Source organism: Erpetoichthys calabaricus, chromosome 5 (genome assembly GCF_900747795.2).
Source record: "Erpetoichthys calabaricus chromosome 5, fErpCal1.3, whole genome shotgun sequence".
Lineage (NCBI taxonomy): Eukaryota > Metazoa > Chordata > Cladistia > Polypteriformes > Polypteridae > Erpetoichthys > Erpetoichthys calabaricus.
Window position 1 is genome coordinate 115,373,516 of NC_041398.2, and position 23,254 is coordinate 115,396,769.

Genomic DNA, 23,254 nt, shown 5'->3' on the forward strand with positions numbered 1-23,254 from the left:
CAACTCTCTTGCCACTGCAACATTTCTCTCAAGTACTGCAATGGTTTACAATGTCATTCTGTCTGTAGCAGATTCAGTTTCTTTGTTGCCATTATGTCATAAATAAAAAAATAAGATTACAGTAGCACATAAAGTTATGTTTAAAAAGATATACATTTAATAAATTAGCTTTAAAAGCAGCAGTTTAAAGAAGATTGTCAAAAATGAATCTGTGAGCTGTAGAACTAAAAGCGTAATCACCCAGTGACTTGCATCTATCTATCTATCTATCTATCTATCTATCTATCTATCTATCTATCTATCTATCTATCTATCTATCTATCTATCTATCTATCTATCTATCTATCTATCTATCTATCTATCTATCTATCTATCTATCTATCTTTAGTATGCAGGACAACAGGAAATTCTACATGGCTAATGTTAAATTTCAACAGGGTATTTAGTATTGTGTCATGTTCAAAATATAGACATAGGACTATTGCCATGAAGAGCTTGATATGTTATAAAAATCTTATAGGAGTTCTGAAAAATTAATGGTCCGTCAATGCAAGGAAGTAAGTGAAGAGATTATATTTTGACAAGGTTCTGAATGTGTCGAAATTCTGGTTGCAGAAATCTATACATTTTTGTAATCTGTTTAACACTTTGTTTGAAACCCCCAAAGAGTAGGATTACAATAATCAAGCTGAGATGACAAAAATTATTAAAAAGTGTTTCAGCTCTGAGATAAGTGAGAAAAGTCTAATTCATGAGATGTTCTCATTTGAAAGAAAGCAGATCTGTTAACATTCTTAACATGAGGCTCAAATGACAGATTGGAACCTAAAATTACACCCAAGATCCTGGCATCTCAAGAAGGAGAGAAGTTGTGCAAGCTATATCAACCAACTATTAGTACAACTATTAATATCAGTGCTGAAGATGGTAGCAGATTTAAGAGGAATCTTAATATCTTTATACAAACACCTCTGTTTTGTCTCCATTAAGTTTTACATAGTTGTGGCTAGGGATTCTCTGATTTTTTTAGGGCTGATACCAATCACCGATTTCATGTTCCTGAATTTGCCAATTCCGAATTTTTTTTTCTTTTTTAAATATCTGTTTAAAAAAACATTACACTAGGCTCTCACATTAACTGGATGCTTAGAAGCCTTATGTTCTGTATTAAAGTGTTAAATTTGGTATTTTTATAATAAAATTATAGACCACCAGTGTAATTGTAAATGTAATTTTTTAAAAAAGTAGTTTTCACCATTTGTCTGACAAAAAATACATATATTTTCACACATTGATTCAATAAATTGACATTGGCAGTTAAACTCTGCTTAAATGTAAACAATTATTATTTTCAGTCTTTTCAATTAAACTATAGCTGTTTTTGCTGTTAAAGTAAATACATATAAGTATTTTTACATATTTTTTATTTGTTTGCTTTTTACAGTATACCAGCTAGATATTCCTAATTCTTGAGGTGTAATTATAAATATGAATTACAATTTTAATTATTCAGTACTTGTTTCTTTCTAAAAATTTATAATGTATTACACACACAAATAATAAACACAGTACAAACACTTAAAAAAAAAACAAAAAACAAATCTATCAGTTGTTCATAAGATGCTTATAAAGAAGATATGAGGCTAACATATTTAACACGTTTACAAGCAAAATCGATGAAATTTTGCTGTTAAGCTAACAAGCCTATTGTTTACTATGCAGCAATTTCACATTCTTCTTTATCTTTTCTTTTTCTAAATGGAAATATGTGCTGTTGTACTAAACATCAGCTCAAGCTTGCTCACTGTCCAAACTTAGACAAGCAATGTCTATTTTAATTAAAGGTCAAAATAAAAAGGTTTGAATTCATACAACGAGCTTTAATTGCCATTTGTCTAATGGCACAGGATGACTCCTCTGATTTCTTTCTCTCAGTTTATTACTCCACGTGTGGGCTAGCTCAACTATCATAATACCTTGCGTAAAGGAACAGTGCAGCTAAATTACTGTAAAGCTTAGAAAAGCAAATGATGAAAATGTTTTTTGTGATCATCCAATTTACTGATTGAATCATTTGTAGTGAAAAATTGCCAATTTCAGATTAATGGCCAATCAACTGCAGCATCACTTGTTATGGCACAACAAAGGATTATTGATGCGAGCAATGCACTTAAATACAGTACTAAGCTTGGTAGGAAATCAGAGGTAAGCTTAGTGTGCACATAAATCTATGTCTGATTTCCATAGAACTGAAATCCCAGACCGTAATAATCTTTATTAATCTCACTCAAAGGGAGAATCTAAATAATAAAAAGCAATGGCCAAATTACTGAGACCAGAAAATCGCCTCTTGTAGCAAGGACAGATAGACAACAGACACAGGTTGCAGCTTGCCTTTTAGGTAAGACTGAAGCAATTCCAAAGCTACATCTGCAAGGCCTTAACAAGACTGTAGATATTGAATGAGAACAGAATGGCACGCTGCAACAAATGCTGCTGAAAGAACATGTTTATATAATGAACCTTGACCATATGGACAAAGCCTTCTTTGACCCCACCCTCCCCTACCCAGATATGTGTAGTTTCTGCATATCATTTATAACTCTGCATCTGTTTTGCATAAATATGTTAAACATTTTTCATTCATCACTAAACAGGTAAATAACATGTTGTTATTATTATGTCAAAGGTCAGAATGTGTATCTGTTTGTTTCCAAAGTGTATTTCAGTAAGTAACAAATAAAATACCTAAGAAGAAAATACATGGCAGCCATAACAAATTAAACCATGTGTTTTTATGTACAGAAAGGATGGCACAAACAATTTTAATTTTATACCTTACAGTAGTGCAATATCAAATAACACAAACATGGCAATATATCAATCAATCAATAACAGAACGAACATTTACTTGAAACAATACTGTTATACTATCAGCCTAAACAACTGATCAACAGAATGAGTAATATTATTATATAATTGAAATACACAATCTGACAGCTAAAATCACAACTTCTGCTTCTTGCAATTATGTCAGTAGCTGGAAACTATGGATATGTGGCCTTTGCAAATATACTTTCCACATTTCGTACAAGCTGTGCTGATTTTGCAGTCCTGTTTTGCAGGGCAGAAATTGCAGCTCCTCCTCTTCACTCTCTTTGGAGTGGCTTCCTGGGTAACTTGAGCTTAGTGACGGTCAGACTTCTGTTAACTCTGCAGTGGATGGTCCAGGGGGAATGTGCTGCAGTCTTCCAATGACAAGAATCACTAACACTCCTTCAAGCTCCTCCAAAAACAGCCTCCTCCAGTTCTCTTGCTTGCTTTTCAGATGGGGTTTAGTTGACTGAGCTGACCCTCTTATGTACTAATTTCGAATCCTGCTTATCCTCATCACGCCCAATGCAAATCTTAACATCTTTAACTCTGCCACCTCCAGCTCCATCTCCTGTTTATTGGTCAGTGCCACTGTCTCCAACCCATATATCATAGCTGTTCTCACTATCTTCCTTCCCTTTCATTCTTGCTGATATCCGTCTGTCACAAATTACTCCATTCCACCCTGCCTGCACTCCAACCAACATCTCATACAACTCATCATACGCCTTTTCTTTAGCCTTCGCCACCTCTCTCTTCACCTTGTGCCTTATCTCCTTGTACTCTTGTCTACCTTCTGCATCTCTCTGACTATCCCACTTCTTCTTTGCCATCCTCTTCCTCTGTATGCTCTCCTGTATTTCCTCATTCCACCACCAGGTTTCCTTTTCCTCCTTCTTCTGTCCAGATGTCACGCCAAGCACCCTTCTTGCTGTCACTCTTACAATTTCTGCTGTAGTTGCCCAGCTGTCTGGTGACTCTTCATTGCCACCCAGTGCCTGTCTTACCTCCTCCCTAAACTGAACCTTGCAGTCTTCCTTTTTCAACATCCACCATTTGATCCTTGGCTCTGCCCTCACACTCCTTCTCTTTCTTGTTCTCCAGTGTCATCCTACAGACCACCATCCTATGTTACCTAACTACACATTCCCCTGCCACCACTTTGCAGTCTTCAATTTCCTTCAGATTGATCTTCCTGCATAGGATGTAATCTACCTGTGTGCATCTTCATCCACTCTTGTACATCATCCTATGTTCCTACCTCTTCTTAAAATACATATTCACCACAGCCATGTCCATCATTTTTGCAAAAATCCACTATCATCTGACCACCTTCATTTCTCTCCTTGACACCATACCTGCCCATCACCTCCTCGTCTCCTCTGTTCCCTTCACCAATGAAATCCGCTCCAATCACCACTCACTGTCCCTTGGGTATACTGTCCATTACTTCATCCAACTCGCTCTCGAAATCTTCTTTCTCATCCATCGCACACTTTTTTTGACTTAACCACAATTGGCCAAAACCCCAACCATCCAATCTAATGAATATGTTTTTCAGAAATGTGTAGCATCTGAAAACAAATATGAAGTGTGCTAATATTTATATTAATTTTTACAGTTTGTGTGTCTTTAGGCTAAAATTTAACCCAGACAAGATATAAGGGTTAAATTCCCACCCTCCCAGTTACGGGATAAACTCTTCTCTAAGCCACCATGGGAAGGAAAAAATATATTAAAAAAAATGGATTAATGAGTGATTACGGTTGGAACAATCCTCTGAAAAAGAAAAAAGTAATGATAATGAGGCTTAATACTTAAGGAGATGAGATGGTGTTAAATTTACACATTTGTGGGTGTATATGCCACCCCTACCTTTCTTTTTGTCTCAATGTCAGTTTACCACTGTAGTTATAAGGATTCTGCCATCCATTTTTATATTGGCTTAAGCAAATTCATAGTCAGGGGACCAGAGAGGACTCTAGACAGGGAGTAATTCTCAAAGTATTTCTTCACAATGGTGACACAAATCAGAAATCTAGTTTTGTTTATATTGTTGACTTTGGCACAGCCAAATTCACTCACATGGGGTTAATTCAGAGTTAACATAAACATAGATAGCAAAATTAACATGTATTGATATTGCTTGTTGGAATTTCAAGTTTTTTCAAAATTAATTTAAATCTTGAAATTCTTCAGTCATTCAGAATTAATTTTATTTGTTTAAGAAGCATAGAGCAACACCTCCACATCTGCATTTTTTCATTTATATAATTACAAGCAATATTTTAATTCAGTATTTAATTGCTCCTCTGTACTTTAAATTTAAAATCTTTGTTGAGGTCCTGTACTGCAGTGTAAATTTAAATGCATTTCAGAGACAACAACTGTTTTGATATTTTTATCCTAAGGTAATTGCTGCCCTCGGATGTGAAGTGTTTTAGTGGGGAAAGCGGAGGCATGAATGTCACACTACAGTTATAAAAGTCTCCCTGAATCAGCACTTCTGTTAGAACAGACAAAACAGCAGTGTGATTGACAGGGTTTCTTATTTAGACTCCAGGAAAAAAAACAAGTTGACATTTACAAGGTAAACTAGCAGCTACTAACATAATTATGAGTAAACACACAGGAAACATTTTGCTACCAGTTCACATTTTCCTTGTGTGTATGTGCATGCGTTTTATTTGAGCCTGACAACAGCCATTTCGATTAAAAGGAAGAATGAACTGGCTAACATTTTCTTCTTATGGCAATCCCTTGTGACCTTCTTCTAATTTAACAGAGTACATCAGAATAATTTTGCATCACATCATATTACAACCTCCTTCACTTTATTCATATTCAGAAAATGGAGAGTATGGATCACTTCAAAAAAAAATTACAGAATTTCTTTTGAATTGTGATTGGACAAGTAGGAAAGAAAGGGGTTCTATGTAAGCATTACTTAAGAAGCGTCTTACATGAAAGTGTTACAGTAATCTTGTATTTTGTATGTTCATGTTAAAATTTATTGTGTACATAGAATAAAGAAATTCTTTTTTGCATGCCTAACCTAGACTCATACGATACCATCAGCAAACAATGTACTCATGCATAGCAGCTTGTGTTATCCAGCTGTACCAGGACGGTGTAAGGCTTAAGGCATATGGCACCTTATGTGACCTGGTTGCAATGATATTTAAACTGGAAGTGGTACAAGCAGGAATATCCTATTTAAGGTATCTCAGTACCAGTCTCTTAAAGCATTTCTTTACAGTGGTACCACTGGTCAATAGTGATCTTCGGTTTGTTTGGCTTTCTTTGGTACAGGGTTGCTTAATCTTTTTAATGCAAACATGGACTGTAGATTATCTCAGTTGAGGATTTAAAATATCTTTAAAAATGCCAAATGATTGGTCAGTACAGTTTTCAGTCTTAAGACAGATACATTTGAGATATCGACTCTCTTAAAATTCTTCTTGTATTATCTAAAGAAACTGAGAAGGCTGAATTATACAGTGCTGTGTGCATTTCTGTGGGAGAGCCTTAATCATTTTAGCCCCATTTTGATCACAATAACTAAGTTCAGCTGGAAGGAAAAGTGTGGATGCAAGTTGGATTATGCTTTAGTTCATCACCCGTAAACATCTGTATATCTTAACACATTTCCTTAAAATGACAAATGCTGCTGTATTTAGTTTCCAGTTTGTACTGCTGTTGACTGTGATTTTTCAATGAATCCAACATTAATAATGTTTAAGTGGTTCCCTGCTAAATGTAAGTTTGACTGTATATGTGTTTAGAATGCAGTATATTCAGTTGTCAACACAAAAGTATTTCACTGAAGTGTTACTAATCAAAATGAATATTAAAGGAATTTTGTAGCAGTCATGCACCTTCATTTGTAGGCAGCAATTCTTTGGGGAAACAACGACAAGTTTAAGTTCAAATTTATTGTCATGTCAACATTCTACATTTAAATTCTTTCATTCATGTCTTGAGCAAACTACAAGGCATAGCTTGTAGTTGTAATAGCTGTAGCATAATCTGCTGCAAATATATAAGTAAGCAACAAGAGAGTTTGAAAAGCAAGATAAACATTATTATATATACCATTTTTATTAAGGGACTTCATTTGGTGCTAGAGGCAACACTAAGATGAGTGAGAATTCCAAGGCACAGTGTGCAGATGGAAGCAAAATTGGTGCCAAACGCAGACGGTAAACATCCTCTAATTATGAAGAAAATCCTGACATTATAACCCTTTTCTGAGTGACCCCTCATGGATCAGTGCCTGGGCTCCTGCTTTTTTTTTTCTTTCTTTTGAAATATCTCAATAAAAATATCAATCTAGTTATGTTTTCGAATGATTTTAAATTAGGTGGAATGCACTATAGTTAGCAAAATCATTAAAGGCTTACCTGTCCTGCCCTCAAATCTACTCCTAATAGTTTATATGAAGTACATTTGTTACGCCTATTACTACTGTTTGTTTTTATTATTATTAGTTAATATTTATTTATTGCTATATATTTCAGATTATTACTATCTATTCACTTATCTATTTATTTATCCATTTATAGTATAGTTTTTTCTTATCTTGCACTTGTTATATATATGTTGCACCACTGAACATTTTTTCATGGCACTGTATGCCGCAGTCAGTGGTGTGTTCTTGCACCTATTTTGTTTAGTGCTTGGATGGACTTTGTGTTGGGCAGGGTCGTGGGGTTCAGCAGCATCTGTTGGTAAAGAAAGATTCACTGATCTTGACTTTGCTGACGATGCTGTGATCTTCACGGATCTTCAAGGACTTGAGTGGTCCTGGATAAAAACCAAGATCCAGGCCTTTAATGACCTCTTGAGCACAGCCATCAGCACTGTGTCTGTCTTTGGACAGAATGTTGATGATTTACTTACCTCGGCGGCGGTAAGGTCACTGGAAAAGGGTGTGTGGCAATATCTTTGCAAGAGAATGAAGATCCAAGGCTTTAGAGCCCTGGTGCTTCCTGTTTTGCTATATGGTTGTGAGACATGGACGCTACCAGTGACCTGAGACGAACACTGGACTCCTTCGGTACTGTGTCTCTTCAGAGAATCATTAGGCACCACTTGTTTGACTTTGTGTCGATTGATCAGTTGAGCACAGAGTCCCGAATGAGGCACATTACCTGCATTGTTAGGCAGCGTCAGTTACAGCACTACAGCCATGTGACGCAATTACCCAAGGGTGATGCAGCTCGCAGGTTTCTCATTGCTGGGGACCCGAGTGGCTGGACAAGGTCAAGGTCATCAGGTGGTAGCAGATAGAAGGTCATTTCCAGAGGGTGGGGCTGGACTGTGTGTCTGCCTGTGGTGCTTTCAACTGGGACCCCGAGGTGTTTCATCATGAGTTGAGTGTGGCAACACACTGAACCAATGTATGCTCCCCAACCTGACCTGACTGTATGCTGCAATATTGTGTATGGATGATATGATAGATAATAAAGCCACCTGATTTAATATAAAATAAATGCATAGTGGGTTTGGAAATAGGTGAATAAGGGAGGAGCAAAAAGGGGTCCTGCAGCACAGGAGTGCCCAGTCACTTTAAAACCAAATAGTGCTGGAGCTACCTTTAAATATTTTACTCGTTAACCTGGTGACTTCAGCACACTGGTTTGCAGATATTCTGACTCAAAGAATCAATACTTTAAACCTTGCGAAACATCAGAGATTACTAGATAATTGCTAGTTAAAGTTTTCTTGACATTAAAATAGAAATCCATTTATTTTTACTGTGTTCCGGGAAAGTGAGTGATAAATGATCAACTCTGAATACAGAAGACAGTTCGTAAGTTTACAGGTTTATAGGGTCATTATTTTCACATATACAGAGTACACTGACATTTTTACTTATAAGTGTTAATATGCAACACATTGCCATTCTCTGGCATGCATGATTAGTAAAAATAACTACCTTAAGTCAAAACTCATTTCCATGAGTGATGTGGGTGACTAGAAAATGTGTTGCCATTGCAAAACCAGAGTTGCAATCCCTCTTTGTAGATTATTATATACATGCTTGTGGACAGGCTGTGCATAGCCAGCCTTGTGACATAAAATGCAATAATTCTTAGCCTATCTTGGTTAGTAGCTGACTATGGTATATTTGTTTGCTTCTTTTATATCAAGCATACATTTCTTCTTTCCAGCTTAGTTTTACAGGTTCTATCTATCTATCTATCTATCTATCTATCTATCTATCTATCTATCTATCTATCTATCTATCTATCTATCTATCTATCTATCTATCTATCTATCTATCTATCTATCTATCTATCTATCTATCTATCTATCTATCTATCTATCTATCTATCTATCTATCTATCTATCTATCTATCTATCTATCTATCTATCTATCTATCTATCTATCTATCTATCTATCTATCTATCTATCTATCTATCTATCTCATAGCAATGCTTTTACGCAGATTTTTTGTAATATACAATCAAAGAAAAGTGGAGAAAGAGAGACACTTCCCTCCTTTGAGACAGGAAATTACAGAGAAACTCAACAGCTATACTGTGTGAGCCCTTTAATGGAGGCAAAAGATTGAACAGAGCACTGGCAGAGTATCTCCATGGATCAAGTTTCAGTTTTCACAGCAGACATTGTGACATGATTCATGCAGATTTTTGAACTTGCAAAGATCAACTTCCTAATCGAAGTAACTTCACAAAATTACTAAAATCTCAATGCTCTGTACAGAAAAAAACAAATAATACTTTCAGACAAGCCCTTTTATTAGTCATTCATATTTTTAACTTGCCTTGCATTGTAAAAACACTTTTCCTCCAGTTTTGCATAGTGTAGACCTTAATGGTTTTTGAAAATTGCATTTATTTATTTTTTTCTTTTTGTTTTCACAGCCCGACATCCCCAGCTACTCCTGGTACACCAATTAGTCCTACAACCCCAGTAACTCCCAGTCCTGGAGTCAGCCCTACTAAGCATACTTGTCATGGGAATCACCTACATACAGTTGGAGGAGTTGCAGAGAGAAATGTGTGCTCGCGCTGCAGCCATAAACGGTGGGGTATAGTGAAACCAATCACAAGAACTAAGGAGCCTAAAAAGAGCCGTCCTGGGGAGGTTACACTACTTACTGTTGGGAGGTAAGGCATTTTATTTCTTACTGTTCTACGGTATGTCCAAAATCAACTTTTAATACGTGTTTGAGGGATTATTTTATATTAACCCCAATTTTTGCTCTCTCAAAGTGTGAATAAGGAACAGGTTATCTGATGGAGTTTGTTTTTTTTTTCTGTTTTTTTTCCCTTGTTATGCTCTTTTTATAATGCGTTCATTGTAATAAAACTTTGACATTTATAAAATATAGTTAAAAAAATGTTGTTTTATTTCACCTAACGGAGCATATTCCCTGGCAAACTCCCTGCATCTCTTAACCTTTTCAGTAACCCACTTAGTAGTCTTGATCACCAAATAGAGAACCAGCTCTCTGTATAAATGCACATTTAGTTATATTACTTCAAATTCATATACAGCTAAACTACCTAAGAATAAGGTAATGTGGTGAATATAAATTATTTTGTTGACTTATCTGACTGTATGCTAATGAGAGGTCTTAAGAAAATGTCTTGGTAGGCGTCCATGGAATATGCTTTGACAATAAAATTTTTGCTTCTTCCAGCTATTACTATACATATTTAATGAACATTATTAAGATATTTGGGGACACTCGCATTGAAGTATTTTTAATACAGTGATATGTTTTAATAATTGATCATCGGCATATAATACAATAAAAACAGATGCAAAATTATCTTCTATATATATAATTCACTAAGGCAAGATAACCATAGAAAGCACGCCGGAAGGGGGCGTGGATTCACTAAGCCGCCGACAAGTAAGACACCCATGGCGCACACAGGAAGGAGCCACGCCCACCAACTCTAAGACCATTGGATACGACGACAACTCGCAGAGCCACGCCCACCAACTGGGACGCAACAACACATAAAAAACGGCGTCATTTATATTCGTCTGTCGTAGAGGGCACATGCACCTCCTAGCCACGTTGACTGTTCATGGAGGCATGTTTCTCGCGGACGTGAATCGCCATATGCAGCATGTAAAACGGTTTGCGAGGGGTATCCCATGGGATCCTTAAAACAGTTCTTTACAACTGAGGTTAAAACACAATGAAGTAAGCAGTCTTTAAAACCGAGTTTTCGGTTATGACGCACGACCGCGTGCACCATAGCAAACTGTTTTACACGCTACATACAGCAATTCGCATCCGCGACAAACATGCGTCTTCTTAGATGGTCCTGCAGGAACACGGAAGACGTTTCCCTGCCCACCAACCCTCCTTTTTCACCGGCCCGCGTCTACCCTCGCTCTCTAGGCATTCACACTGCCTGCCCATTTCCCCGGACGCAAAAACTCACCGACCACCCAGTTAGTCCCTTTCGTCTGTGCTAGCAGTCCACATGCACGTCTGACCCACGTTGACTTTTAATTATTTTTTTCGGTTTCGACACCCGACCGCGTCCACCATGAAAAACCATGCGAAAGGAACAACGAAGCCCCACCCAGAAACTCTGCCCCTCCTCCCACGTGCTCAGGAACGCACCTCAGACCACTGCCCGCCAACTCAAACAGCTTATCAAACACATACTCACTCGCTTTGGTCTGTGCTGCGGTCCAAATCCAGCTGTGAGCCACGTTGACTATTCTTTTGCCCTCCATGGCTACCGCTTCAAAAGTATTTCATGGAAATACACGCTATAGAACACCACGACAAACTCAACACAGAACAGAAACACGCTGTTGATACTGTTTTACACACTGCATATAACAATTCCCATCCCCGATGCTTCTTCTTCGATGGTCCTGCAGGAACATGAAAAACCTTTGTGTACAAAACCCTGATTCATACCATCAGAGCTAGGGGAGACATTGCTACAACTGTAGCATCTACAGGAATAGCTGCAACATTATTACCGGGAGGACGAACTGCCCATTCTGTTTTTAAAATACTGTTGAAGCTCACTACTACTTCCACATGCAACATCAAACCTTCCTCACCACATGCTCAACATCTTCTACAATCCAAAGTTATTATATGGGACGAGGCGCCAATGACACACACATACGCATTCCAGGCAGTTGACAGGTTATTACGTGACCTCACGGGTGACACGCAGCCTTTTGGAGGCAAAACAATACTATTGGGTGGAGATTTCCGACAAATTCTCCCCGTCATTATGCGTGGCTCCCGCGCGCTTACTGTCGCCAGTTGCATTAACAAGCACCCTTTGTGGCGTCACATGCATGTTCTTACACTGACAACAAATATGACAGCACACGAGCTATATTAAGCGTCACCAACGAAGACTCGCTATACCTTAATGAACAAGTGCTAAAACTTATCCCTAACAATGATGTGACTTTCACGAGCGTGGACTCCATCGTCACAGATGATCCTGCAGATCAACTTTTATTCCCCAAAGAATTTCTTAATATTCTTACTCCTACTGGCATGCCTCCACATAAACTCAAAATTAAAAATGGATCCGTCATCGTGCTTCTCAGAAACCTCCTGCCTGCAAAAGGTCTTTGTAATGGCACTAGACTGTCTGTTAGCACCATTCACCGTAATGTACTGGAGTGTAAAACTATCACATCTGCAACCTCACAAACTGTCCTTATTCCCCGGATATGCCTGACCCCGTCAGATTCAAATTTGCCTTTTACTTTTACCTGAAGACAATTTCCTGTTCGATTGGCATTTGCGATGACAATTAATATCCCATCGGGATTAATAAAGTATCTATCTATCTATCTAATAAGGCACAAGGACAAACTTTCAAAAAGATATGCCTATATCTGCCAAAACCAGTCTTCACTCACAGACAATATATGTTGCTCTCTCCAGAGTTCCATCTTTCAATTCAATTTCTGTTGTATCCTCAAACCCTCCCTTTTTAGACAACTCTGTCTTTCCAGAAGTGTTCAACCATCAATAAATAATTATGCGGCGTTTGTTATGCCGCGGGTTCACTATTGTGTTGTATTTTCCTCTCTCCAGAGTTCCATCTTTTCATTCACTTACTGTTGTATTCTCACACCAACCCGTTTTAGACAACCGTGTCTTTCCAGAAGTGTTTACCATTCAATAAATAATTACGCATGAGATTGACCGTGTGTCTACCCGACGCAGAGAGGCGTGGGTAAGCCGTTGAACCCCATTCGGGCTGCAAACCGTGCAATTCCCTCTAAGTGCGACTCATACGCTCCCACTGATTACGTCCCTACCCTTTCTACACACCCCCCTCCCACCTCGCTACTACTGTAGTCGGGTGTCTTGGTGGATTATATATAGAAAAGCAGCCAAAACCGCACAGAGCAATGAAAAGTCTACGTGAGTCACAGGTGTATCTGGACTGTGCAAAAACAACAACGACTCAAGTGACGAGTTGGAGGTGGGCACATGACCAGGCAGTGCATTCTGAACAAAACATCACCACACTAGCATGACAGACAGAGCGGAATGGGCGTCCTTCTCCTCTCCTCCCGTTCCTTTCTCCGCGCCTGAGCACCGTCTACCCCTATCCCTCCGTCTGGGAGTAGAAGCCGCGATGTCGGTCCGCCAGTTTTCAATCACGGACGATTGTGTGTTGGTTTGTTCCGTGCATTGTTACAATGTTGCTTTTCTTGCTGATTTATTACATTACCGATTTTTCAAATGTTAATTTTCTCCCTGTGCTTAAAAATCATTAAAAAACTGGCCTGATTATGCGGCGTATGGTACGCCGCGGGTTGGCTAGTATTTTATAATTTTGTAAAAAAAAAATGAAAAAAATAACAGATTTACATTGAATTCCAAATATCACAATATCATCTTTAAAAACCTCCAAGCTCTAATTGGGTTAGCATTTTTAATTGTATTGCAGTTTTCTCATTTGTAATGGTGTAATGTTTGCAAAAAATAAAATAAAGTTTATGTGAACAGAGAAATTTACAGTGTAATATTAAAAAGATGAGAGCCATGTTTTTAGTTGCCACATCAGAAGACAAGGCGTCGTGCAAACATGCACCTTTACTTGGGAAAGGGTGTCTCATCTCTGTCAAGTGCAAATTCAGTGATTGGTGGAATTTACACAAAATTGAAAGTGTTGCATTGTACTCGGTAGCCTGAGTTGAAGATGTTCTGTAAAATTGACAATTTTGGACAAAGAAGTGCATGTCATGTTACTTCAGGAAAACTTTTAAAGTGTTTTCATTCATTGACTGTAGCTGTTATTTGGTTTTACCAATTAAGGCATCGTGTGTCATTTACATGAAGTACTGTACATTACCAGGAGATCAAAACATTTGTGCTATCTGTATTTAAGTACTTTCAGAAAAGTCTGTTTATTACTTTACAAGGATATTTTTATATTTAGATTCAGAGTCACAAAAGCAGATCAGAAGTCACACCCAAAGGAACGGAAAATTTTGCTTTCTGAATCAGAGGATGCAAAAGCAGCTACAAATGGAGAAGTTCCAGGATCACCAGCAAAAGTTGAGCCAAACAGCAGAAGTGCGTCAGAGTCGCAGGTGGGTTAGACTAAATATTAAAAACCCTAAGAAAACCTTTCAGTTAGTACTTGGAATAGCATGTTAAATAGATCCAGTTTGATTTCAAAGTGTTGTGCATGCATGCCACCTCTTTTAGTCCTGTGCCTCTTACATTTTGCAGTCACTACACTGCAGGCATGGTTGGTTTCAGCAAAATTTTTAACAAAATATGACAGTTTCTCTACATACCAGTTCAAGAGAGAATTATACATAGTTTAGAGTACCCTTGTGTATAATAACTTTTGCATATTAATTGCCCAAAGATTTTTAGATTATTTGGTTCAAAGGTCCTGCACTATGCAATACGAATACATATGCATTACCTTTATCAATACATCCATAATATGTATGTGAATCTGTGTTATATAGAATAGTGTTCATCCCCTGCATGCTCATAGAGGGACACACCTCCATGCGGCAAGTTATATATTTTTATTTACAATATTATACTATTTTAATCAATATGTAGCAGTTGCGATTTCAGCAAAAATACAGGAGCAATTTCTGGGTGCATGGTGCCTTACATGGGGGGAACGTGGGAGAATTAGAACATGTGCTTTGCTTATGATTGTGTGCATCATTCCACAGGACTGAGTTTATTTATTATCTGTCTGATCACTTGATAATATCAGTCACAAAGCAATCTGGAACAAAGATGCATGCATTCCCACAGAGTGCATTATCTCATTGTGTGTGTTTGTGTGTGCGTGTGTGTGTGTGTAGTGTCCGTAACTACTCTCTGTTCAGAAGTATTAAATCAATTTAATATAAAAAATAAGAAATTATAAACATGAACTTTAAAATTTTTTCATAGCCAGCTCATCCAGGAATAGCTCACATCTAGTGCCCATTGCAGCCATTGCTGCAATTGATTTCAATGCTATTGTTATGTGCTTTGTAAAATGCCTTATGACTGAAAAGCTGCTATTTATAGTGCCAAACCTGCAAGTCCAGGAGGACATCTGAAGTGTGGTGGTGTGAACAATTGTAAACTTAGGGACCCTTCTGGCTAACCTGTCATACAATCAGTCAATCCCTGGCTGACTTTTGAAGTGTGACTAAAAAAGGATCACTAGTAGAGCTTTGTGAACACATCTTGGTGCAGCATGTCAATGACTAGGAGTCACAAAATTAGTTCGGCACTGGACAGGGATTAAGCAATAAATATTTACTAAATAAATTTACCAAGAGGGTATTGAATTAACACACTCTCCCCTTTGAAAGATATCCACAATATCTAAAGATTACCAACTTCCAGATTTGAAATACTGTATGTGGTACCATTAAATGAAAAATGAGAAACAATAAGAATTATGGCAGTCCAATTATATTGTGTATAAAATCCTGTAGGAGAGGAAATTGATTTAAAGAGCCAAACATCATCTCATATTCCAGTGCCGGGTCATGGTGAGCTAGTGCATAGGTCAAAAGCAGCATTCCCACACACAGAGAATAGAATAGATAGTTTGTAGAGCATGGACCATTTTTAACAGCTAACAGTTAGTGTTGCTGAATGGTGTTGGTTCCCAGTCCCCTTCACTGTCGGTGTTGGATTTTTGCATTACTGTGGGTGATTCTAATTTAATACAATATTTCAATCTCTTTGTTGGCTCTGTGTTTATTTCTGGAGATTTAGTACTTGTAGGGTTCGTATTATAGATACCAGGTTCTCTCCTGGGAAAATGTTTTTGTAACTTGCAAGAAAAAAATAAAAACACAGCCAGACGTTTTACATAATTTTGAATATTCTGTTGATTTATCCTAGACACCAGACTATTTTGCATTTTGAAAGGAGGTTTGTTTTTTCCATTTTCTACAGCCATCCTTAATGGTGTACATAGATATGTAATCTCTGTTAAAAGTTTAAAATGCCTTCCATTTTCCAAACATTGCTATTTAGTTTTGCTTTGATTATATACCTATAATTTCTTGCTTTTATGTTAATGCCTTTTATGTAGTTAATTGTGAATTTTTCATGACATATCATGACCTATCATATTAATACATTACCTTAATACACTTCTTTCTTATACAGAAAGATACATTCTGTATATATATTTTTTCTTTTCCTCAGACATTTAAGCCTTTATTTTCACTTTAAGCATAGTTTTCATTTTCCAGCCATATAGGTTTTTTTTTTGTACTCTCCACTGAGCAGTGCAGTGATTGACTTGAATCCTACATTTAATTTGTTACAGAACAAAGTGGTGCTTTTGTATTTCAAATATTTCTGTCAATGCTGTACCTTTGTTGTATGTGCAACTTGTAATTTAGTACATGCCTCTTAGAAATGACAGGTAAGCAACATTTATTAACTGCTTGGCACAAAGCGTGTACTACTGTCTAACTTTTAGAAGTTGATAGCTGCCTAAGAGGAGAGAGAATTGGAAATGTTAGGGTGAATTACTTCGAAGAAAAAATCAATGTGATCTTTTTTTGTGAATTATTTTGTATTCAGTGATTTTGATGAGCTTAATTTTTAGTTTCCTGAGTTGCTACTTGATTAAATTGCTTTCAGAATACATATATTTTTTCAAAGTCAGCAATTTTATTCTTCTATAACTCATACCATATTTTGTTAAAATAAGACATAGAATATCATGCAACTCAAACACACAGAAGTGCAATGTAATATTTATATTTGTAATAAGTGGTCTGTGGCATTGTGCTGGTTTTGTAAATTAATGATAAAATCTCAAGCATGTAGGCTCCAATTTAGGGCAGGTGTACACAATTGGGGGGCTTGGCTGATTGCAGATGTGAGTGGATAAGTCAGGTGCCGCATTCACACCTCGGAGTGTGCCCAATCAAACCAATATAAGAGTAGCCTGCACAGCAGAGGGGAGGACAGAAAAATAAGAACAGAGAAACAGAAAGATGGAGAGAATGGATGTTGAAAGAAAGAAGGACAGAGACAGCAGTATTGGGAGATGCCAGCATACGAGAGGATGGAGGTAGTCAGCCGGGTTAGAGCCCTAAAAAGGAGCATATGGTCGACACTCGAGTGGGGGCTGAAGAGGGCCACTCCCAACTAAGCGTTTTGGGGTAGCTGGAGTGGCCCAATGCTCACTCTCGCATAAGGCCAAGGAGTGGCAGTGAGAGTTGGAGGAGTGAGGCTGCTTGGAGCCCATGGGACAGCAGGAACCTGAATCTGTGATAGAAGGTTGGCTTTGCCTGTTGGAAGGACATCTCCTGTGGCTGCAGAATCCCATGCGGGGTAAGCAGGGGAGATGATGGATTTTAGAAGGATTCACCGGGGCTCGTGTGTTTTTAAAGATCTGCTTCCTGCTGAGATTTTAACCTCATTTCAATGGATTCATTTATTAGATTTGGAATATGTTAACCTCCGCAGTCACTTTGATTATATTGGATTATTTATTTAATGATTTGACGCACTGCACTATAGAACACCTTTGATATTTGGATTGGATTTTTAATAAAAGCACTTGTTACCTTTGTACCATCCCTTTGCTTGTAAGTGTGTGTCCTCATTTGCCTGGCTCATCTTGGTTCATAACTATCAATGTTTTAGGTCCAGGAGGCTCCCAAACACAACAGGAAGCATTGATCCTCAGTGCCCGCCCTGTGACATCTCAAGTTCATAGCTCATCGGAAAGTCAGTTCAGAAGAATCGAAGCTCACATCCACGATGATAGCAGCAAATCCTCAATTTAAAAATCCATTTAAAAAAATGTAACTTATGGTAACAATCCACAGGCCAAAACCATTAATAACAATAATGTTAATAATTAGTTAAAAAGAAGAAGTTTATCAAAGCAAAAACAAACAAAATCTGAGAAGAAAGAGCTTAAAAGGGGTGCTGCATGGCTCCTGGAAGTAGGATAGATGAGGGAAGAACATACAGATGCCACACACACACTACTCAGGACTCTGTTTGTACTTGTTTTCTTATTAGGCAATACTACTACCTCTCAGCTGAGGGCATTAAATTGTATAGTCTCCCAATATGTGTTTTCCTGGCATCCCAATTTCCTTGACCATCCCAATGTTATGCCATTAGGCTAATTGATGATTGTAAATGTTCTTAGTGCGAGTATGTGTAAATGTCTGTCATGGACTGTTGACTCATTTGTTTCCACTTAGCACACAAAGCTGTTGAGTCTTCACCCCTTGCAACATTGCGATGGAAAACCACATTCAAGCATGACGTAACAGTCATGTGCGTTAAGGGACTTGGGAAACTAACTGGAAAGTTGCTACATTATACATATTTTAGTAACTTCATCAAAGAGTTAATTACCACATTTTTGTTATTAAATATTTCTGTAACAGCAGTCTTATTTGAAAATAATAGGGTCAGTAGAATGTAATTACATGTGTTAATAGGCTACATTAAATCCATGCACCTTAATATAGCTTTACAATGCCATGCACTTAAAAACGTAGCCCAATATAATTGTGGTGGCTCAATAGCTTTCACAGACAGCAGATTCCAATTTAAGTGACATAAAAATGGGATTGATTGATGTTGTGTTGTTAGATGCTGGTTGTGAAGGGCCTGTGACTCATTGTAGTTCAGACTTCTTAAACATAAGATTTTTGAGAAATACACAGTACCTGAAGAGTTAATATCTAAGCTTAGGTCTCAAGATAAAATTGTTTGCTGACTTGGACCATGATGGAGAGCAGGTCTGGAGCTCAGCTGATAAATTATAGTTTCAGAATATCATTACATTGTGCACATAATGAAGCCATACTGGAGCATTGACAAAAGATTTCTTGAATTAAAGCACAGTTAAAGAGAACAGTGAAAAAAATTATATCATCATTTGAGTATAAATTTTGTGTTTATAAATTACGATTAACTATCTTAGCAATTAATTGGCATTTCAAGTTTGAATGCAGAGTTCCAGACAGGTACATATATTATAATAATTTCACAATGTTTTTGAATAATTTTGTAAATGTATTTGAATAAAGCAATTGCTTATTGTCTCAAGGCATCTGAAATAGTTTACTTTAAAGCAATCCCAAGCATTATCTCTAGATCACTGTAAAATAAGTGAAGTTAATTTATGTCGTTGGCTGTGACCTCATTTTTCCTTTTTAATATAAACATCTTTAAGGTACTAGAAACTAATTTTCATTAAGTATTTTTTTCTTTGATTTCTAGGAGTTCACAGCACCAGAACAGTGACTTCCTTTTCAGGTATGTCTTGGTTTCTAATTTTTGTTAAGATGTTTCTTTAAGTTTGCTTTTGCAAAATAAGTTTTATAATTTTCATCATAAAAATGCAAGATAATTGAAAACTGTTATTGTTGATAGGGCTGCATCGTATATTGATACAGCGTCTCCCTAACTCACTGTATTACTCTATGATTCGTACTGGCTGACCTCTCTACAGTTCATGTACATCAGCATTGACTGTTGCTGGGATTACCACACTAATGTTATGCACACCCAAAGCACTGCTCACAAATTGTTAGGTTATCTGTCTGCATTATCCTTGATCCACAACATCATCCTGACTCCTTGTGCTGTAATTACAATATCGCTGTGTAGTCCCAGTCTTACTGTTTGGAATAAATACACTAAATGTTGGAAGTTTTGTTCTATTACGTAAATTAGAGTATTGGATATCAGTAAATGTTATTAAAATGGTTGTAAAGCCATATACTTTTATTAGAAATTTTAGAATCTCCATTTCAGCCCTGTAAGCTTACAGTCTCAGAGTGTAAGCTTAATTGCCTTCAATGCGGAGTATGCCTTTTGTGCCCAGTGTTGTATTCATTTCCTCTGAGGACTCCGATCTGTTTACACAGGCTAAAACATGCCATTAGGTTGGTGTAATCCTGTGTGGACTGGTGTGGCTTGTGATGGGTTGGTGTCTTGTCCACAGTTTGTTCTGATGATGCCAGTTACGTACCGTATATACTCGAGTATAAGCCAACACGAATATAAGCCAAGGTACCTAATTTTACGTACAAAAACTGGAAAAACTTATTGAGTCGAGTATAAGCCTAGGGTGGGAAATACAGCAGCTACTGGTAAGTTTCATTAATCAAAATAAATACCAATAAAATTACCGTACATTAATTGAGGCATCAGTAGGTTAAATGTTTTTGAGCATTTATTTCTCTCTCTCGCGCACCTGTGTGTGTGTCTCTCTCTTGCGCGTGCGCCTGTGTATGTGTCTCTCGCGTATGTGTGTGTCTCTCTCTCTCTCGCGCACACGTGTGTCTCTCTCTCTCGCGCACATGTGTGTCTCTCTCTCTCTCGCGCACACGTGTGTCTCTCTCTAGCCCTCTCTCTCTCGCTCGTACACTCCGGCTTTCTGTTGGGTTGGCGGGGACAGCGGGACCTGACTCGAACATAAGCCGGGGCTGACATTTTTCAGCACATTTTGGGGGCTGAAAAACTCTGTTTATATTCGAGTATATACGGTACATAGTGACTGTACATAGACCAGTTGGTGGTTGCTTGGAATCTGGAAGCATTGATGGTTATTTGAATATTGATATTAATATTCCTGAGCATCATCAGGAGCCAGGATCTAAATAGTGGTATTTTTGTTATATATCCTAATGCTTTCTGTAAGGGTCTACATCAGGAGTCTCCAACCTTTTTTCCCCCCTGAGAGCTACTTTTACAAAATGAAAATGAAAAAGAGCTACTCATGTTTTCTAACGTTTGTACTCAGCTTATTTCAACCCAAACAAACTGAATAAGCTTGTTTTGCCTGAACATTTATAAAATGTTGGTGTCCACAACTCACATTTTGCATTAAAACATCAGAAAAAAAATGTAGTTCACCTGAAAGTGCATTTTGTATGTCTGTATGCATTTTCTAGTGTATCTCACACTATTGAATTAAAATATGAATGCTGTCAAAACAATCCAATTCCAAATACACAGATATTACTTATTAATTTGTCATTTTGTCACATGTCACTGTTTCACTTCACAAGAGTATTCACATGTCCAGTTGCATGTGTGATGTGTTTTTGAGTTAGTGAGATGACTGGCACTGCATGGAGTCAACAAGAGAGGCAGGTTTATGGTGGAGTGTAGCCACTTAGGTTCACTCTTATGGAGTCATTTAAATGTTCATCTGTCAGTCTTGTTCTGAACTTTGATTTCATGACATTCATGTCAGAAAAGGCAGACTCACAGAGGTATGTAGACCCAAACAAAGCAGACATTTTCAGAGCTGCTTGGTGAAGATTCTTATTGTCACTACTGGCTCTACTAAGCTCCAGAAATGCTGAAAATGCTGTTGAGACTTTAACTGCACATTATTTTGAAGGTTTACTAATATATAATATATAAAATCCAATGTCTTTCTGTCTGTCCGCTTTTCACGAGAGAACTACTTAATGGATTTAGATCTGGTTTTTTTCTATAATTAGCTTTAACATTCCCGTTCATTTTGCGACTTCTCTCATTTCACTATGTATCATAGTTCACTTGTGGTACCGATTTATTTGCACGAATCCACGAAACACGCCGCAGGCCAAGTAGAGTGGCCTTACTCACTCACTTGCCAGCTTCGGGGTGTGTTCCTTAACTCCGCTTAGCTAGCGAATGAGAGAACAATTGAATTCAACTTTGTTTGATATTTAAAATAATGTGCTACTTAGGTCTTGATGAGTTTGAGTCCGGATATTCTCTTAAGTGTATGCCACATTGAAAATATAGATTGTAGTTCAGATTGTGGATCGTGATTTTGTGTTAAAAGGATCATGATATGATTTTTTGGAAAGATCGCCCACCCCTAATTTGACTAACCAAGTTTTCAAATTTATGTAGGATTCATTAACCTTTGGCGAGCTACTAGGAAAGGGGTTGCGAGCGACGTGTTGGAGACCCTTAATCTACATTATGAATTTGCATACTCATGCACCCGATACTAATTAAATGCACAGTTAGATAATGCATGCTGTGTGCACATGTTGTAAATCAGCCCCACCTTAAATGTAACGGATGTCTTCTATGTCACATGTTAAGTTTTTTCTAAGCAGTACAATTTGTATGTTACATTTCAGAAGGCTATCTTTCATAGCTTACATGTAAGTCAAAAAGTGTGGCTTTCATATTTTCTTTGAAGATCAACTTTGCATCCTCATGATTTCCTTTTGAGAACATCTGTATAATTTTCTGGTGTTGAACCCATAAAATAAATATTTGAAGTTTTACAATACTTCAAAACATACATTTTTTAAAACCATTTTCAGTGCTTTCACATTGGAAATACCAGAGCAGCAATAAACCTCACCTGAAGTCCAACTCAGGACAGCAATAAAGAAGGTGCCACCATGTGGCTCAATGTGAATTAATTTAGTCCTCTGTGAATTTCCAAACCTGTCTTAACACTTTTCTATGGGGAGAATATACAAGTTTAAGAGTCAAACCCAGAAAAGCTAGATGAAAGATGGGGATTGTTCTTGCATTTTCAGCATATGTTAAGAGTCTACAGACTTAAATTCCTCCACCATGAACATTTCAGAAGCCTCCAGAACATACTGTATTACTGGCAGTTGTTTTCTTGCACTTAAAGCAGTAGAGAGAATAACCATAAAATTTAAAGTCTTTCATTCGTTGCATGGATTGCCCAAATATGCAGTCTGTAATCATCATGGGTATGACAAAAAAAATTAAGCTTGAACATACAATTGACAAAAACATTGAAAGAAATTTTCGAGTGAACAACATAAAAACAATTGTAAACTTCTAATAATAACAATAAAAGATGTTCAAAATTCACTTTATTCCTACTTATTACCTGTTTTAATTCAAAAGACTGCACT

General features: G+C 37.4%; 1 protein-coding gene across 1 annotated transcript in view; it reads left to right on the forward strand.

The window, feature by feature from the left end:
- rell1 (RELT like 1) overlaps positions 1 to 23,254 on the forward strand; it is a 97,460-nt gene that overhangs the window by 71,336 nt on the left and 2,870 nt on the right. The window contains exons 5-7 of the mRNA XM_028801988.2: positions 9,769 to 10,014; positions 14,311 to 14,464; positions 19,620 to 19,655. Of these exons, the coding sequence (XP_028657821.2) occupies positions 9,769 to 10,014; positions 14,311 to 14,464; positions 19,620 to 19,643 (424 nt within the window). The 3' untranslated portion in view covers positions 19,644 to 19,655. The remainder of the gene's footprint in view (positions 1 to 9,768; positions 10,015 to 14,310; positions 14,465 to 19,619; positions 19,656 to 23,254) is intronic.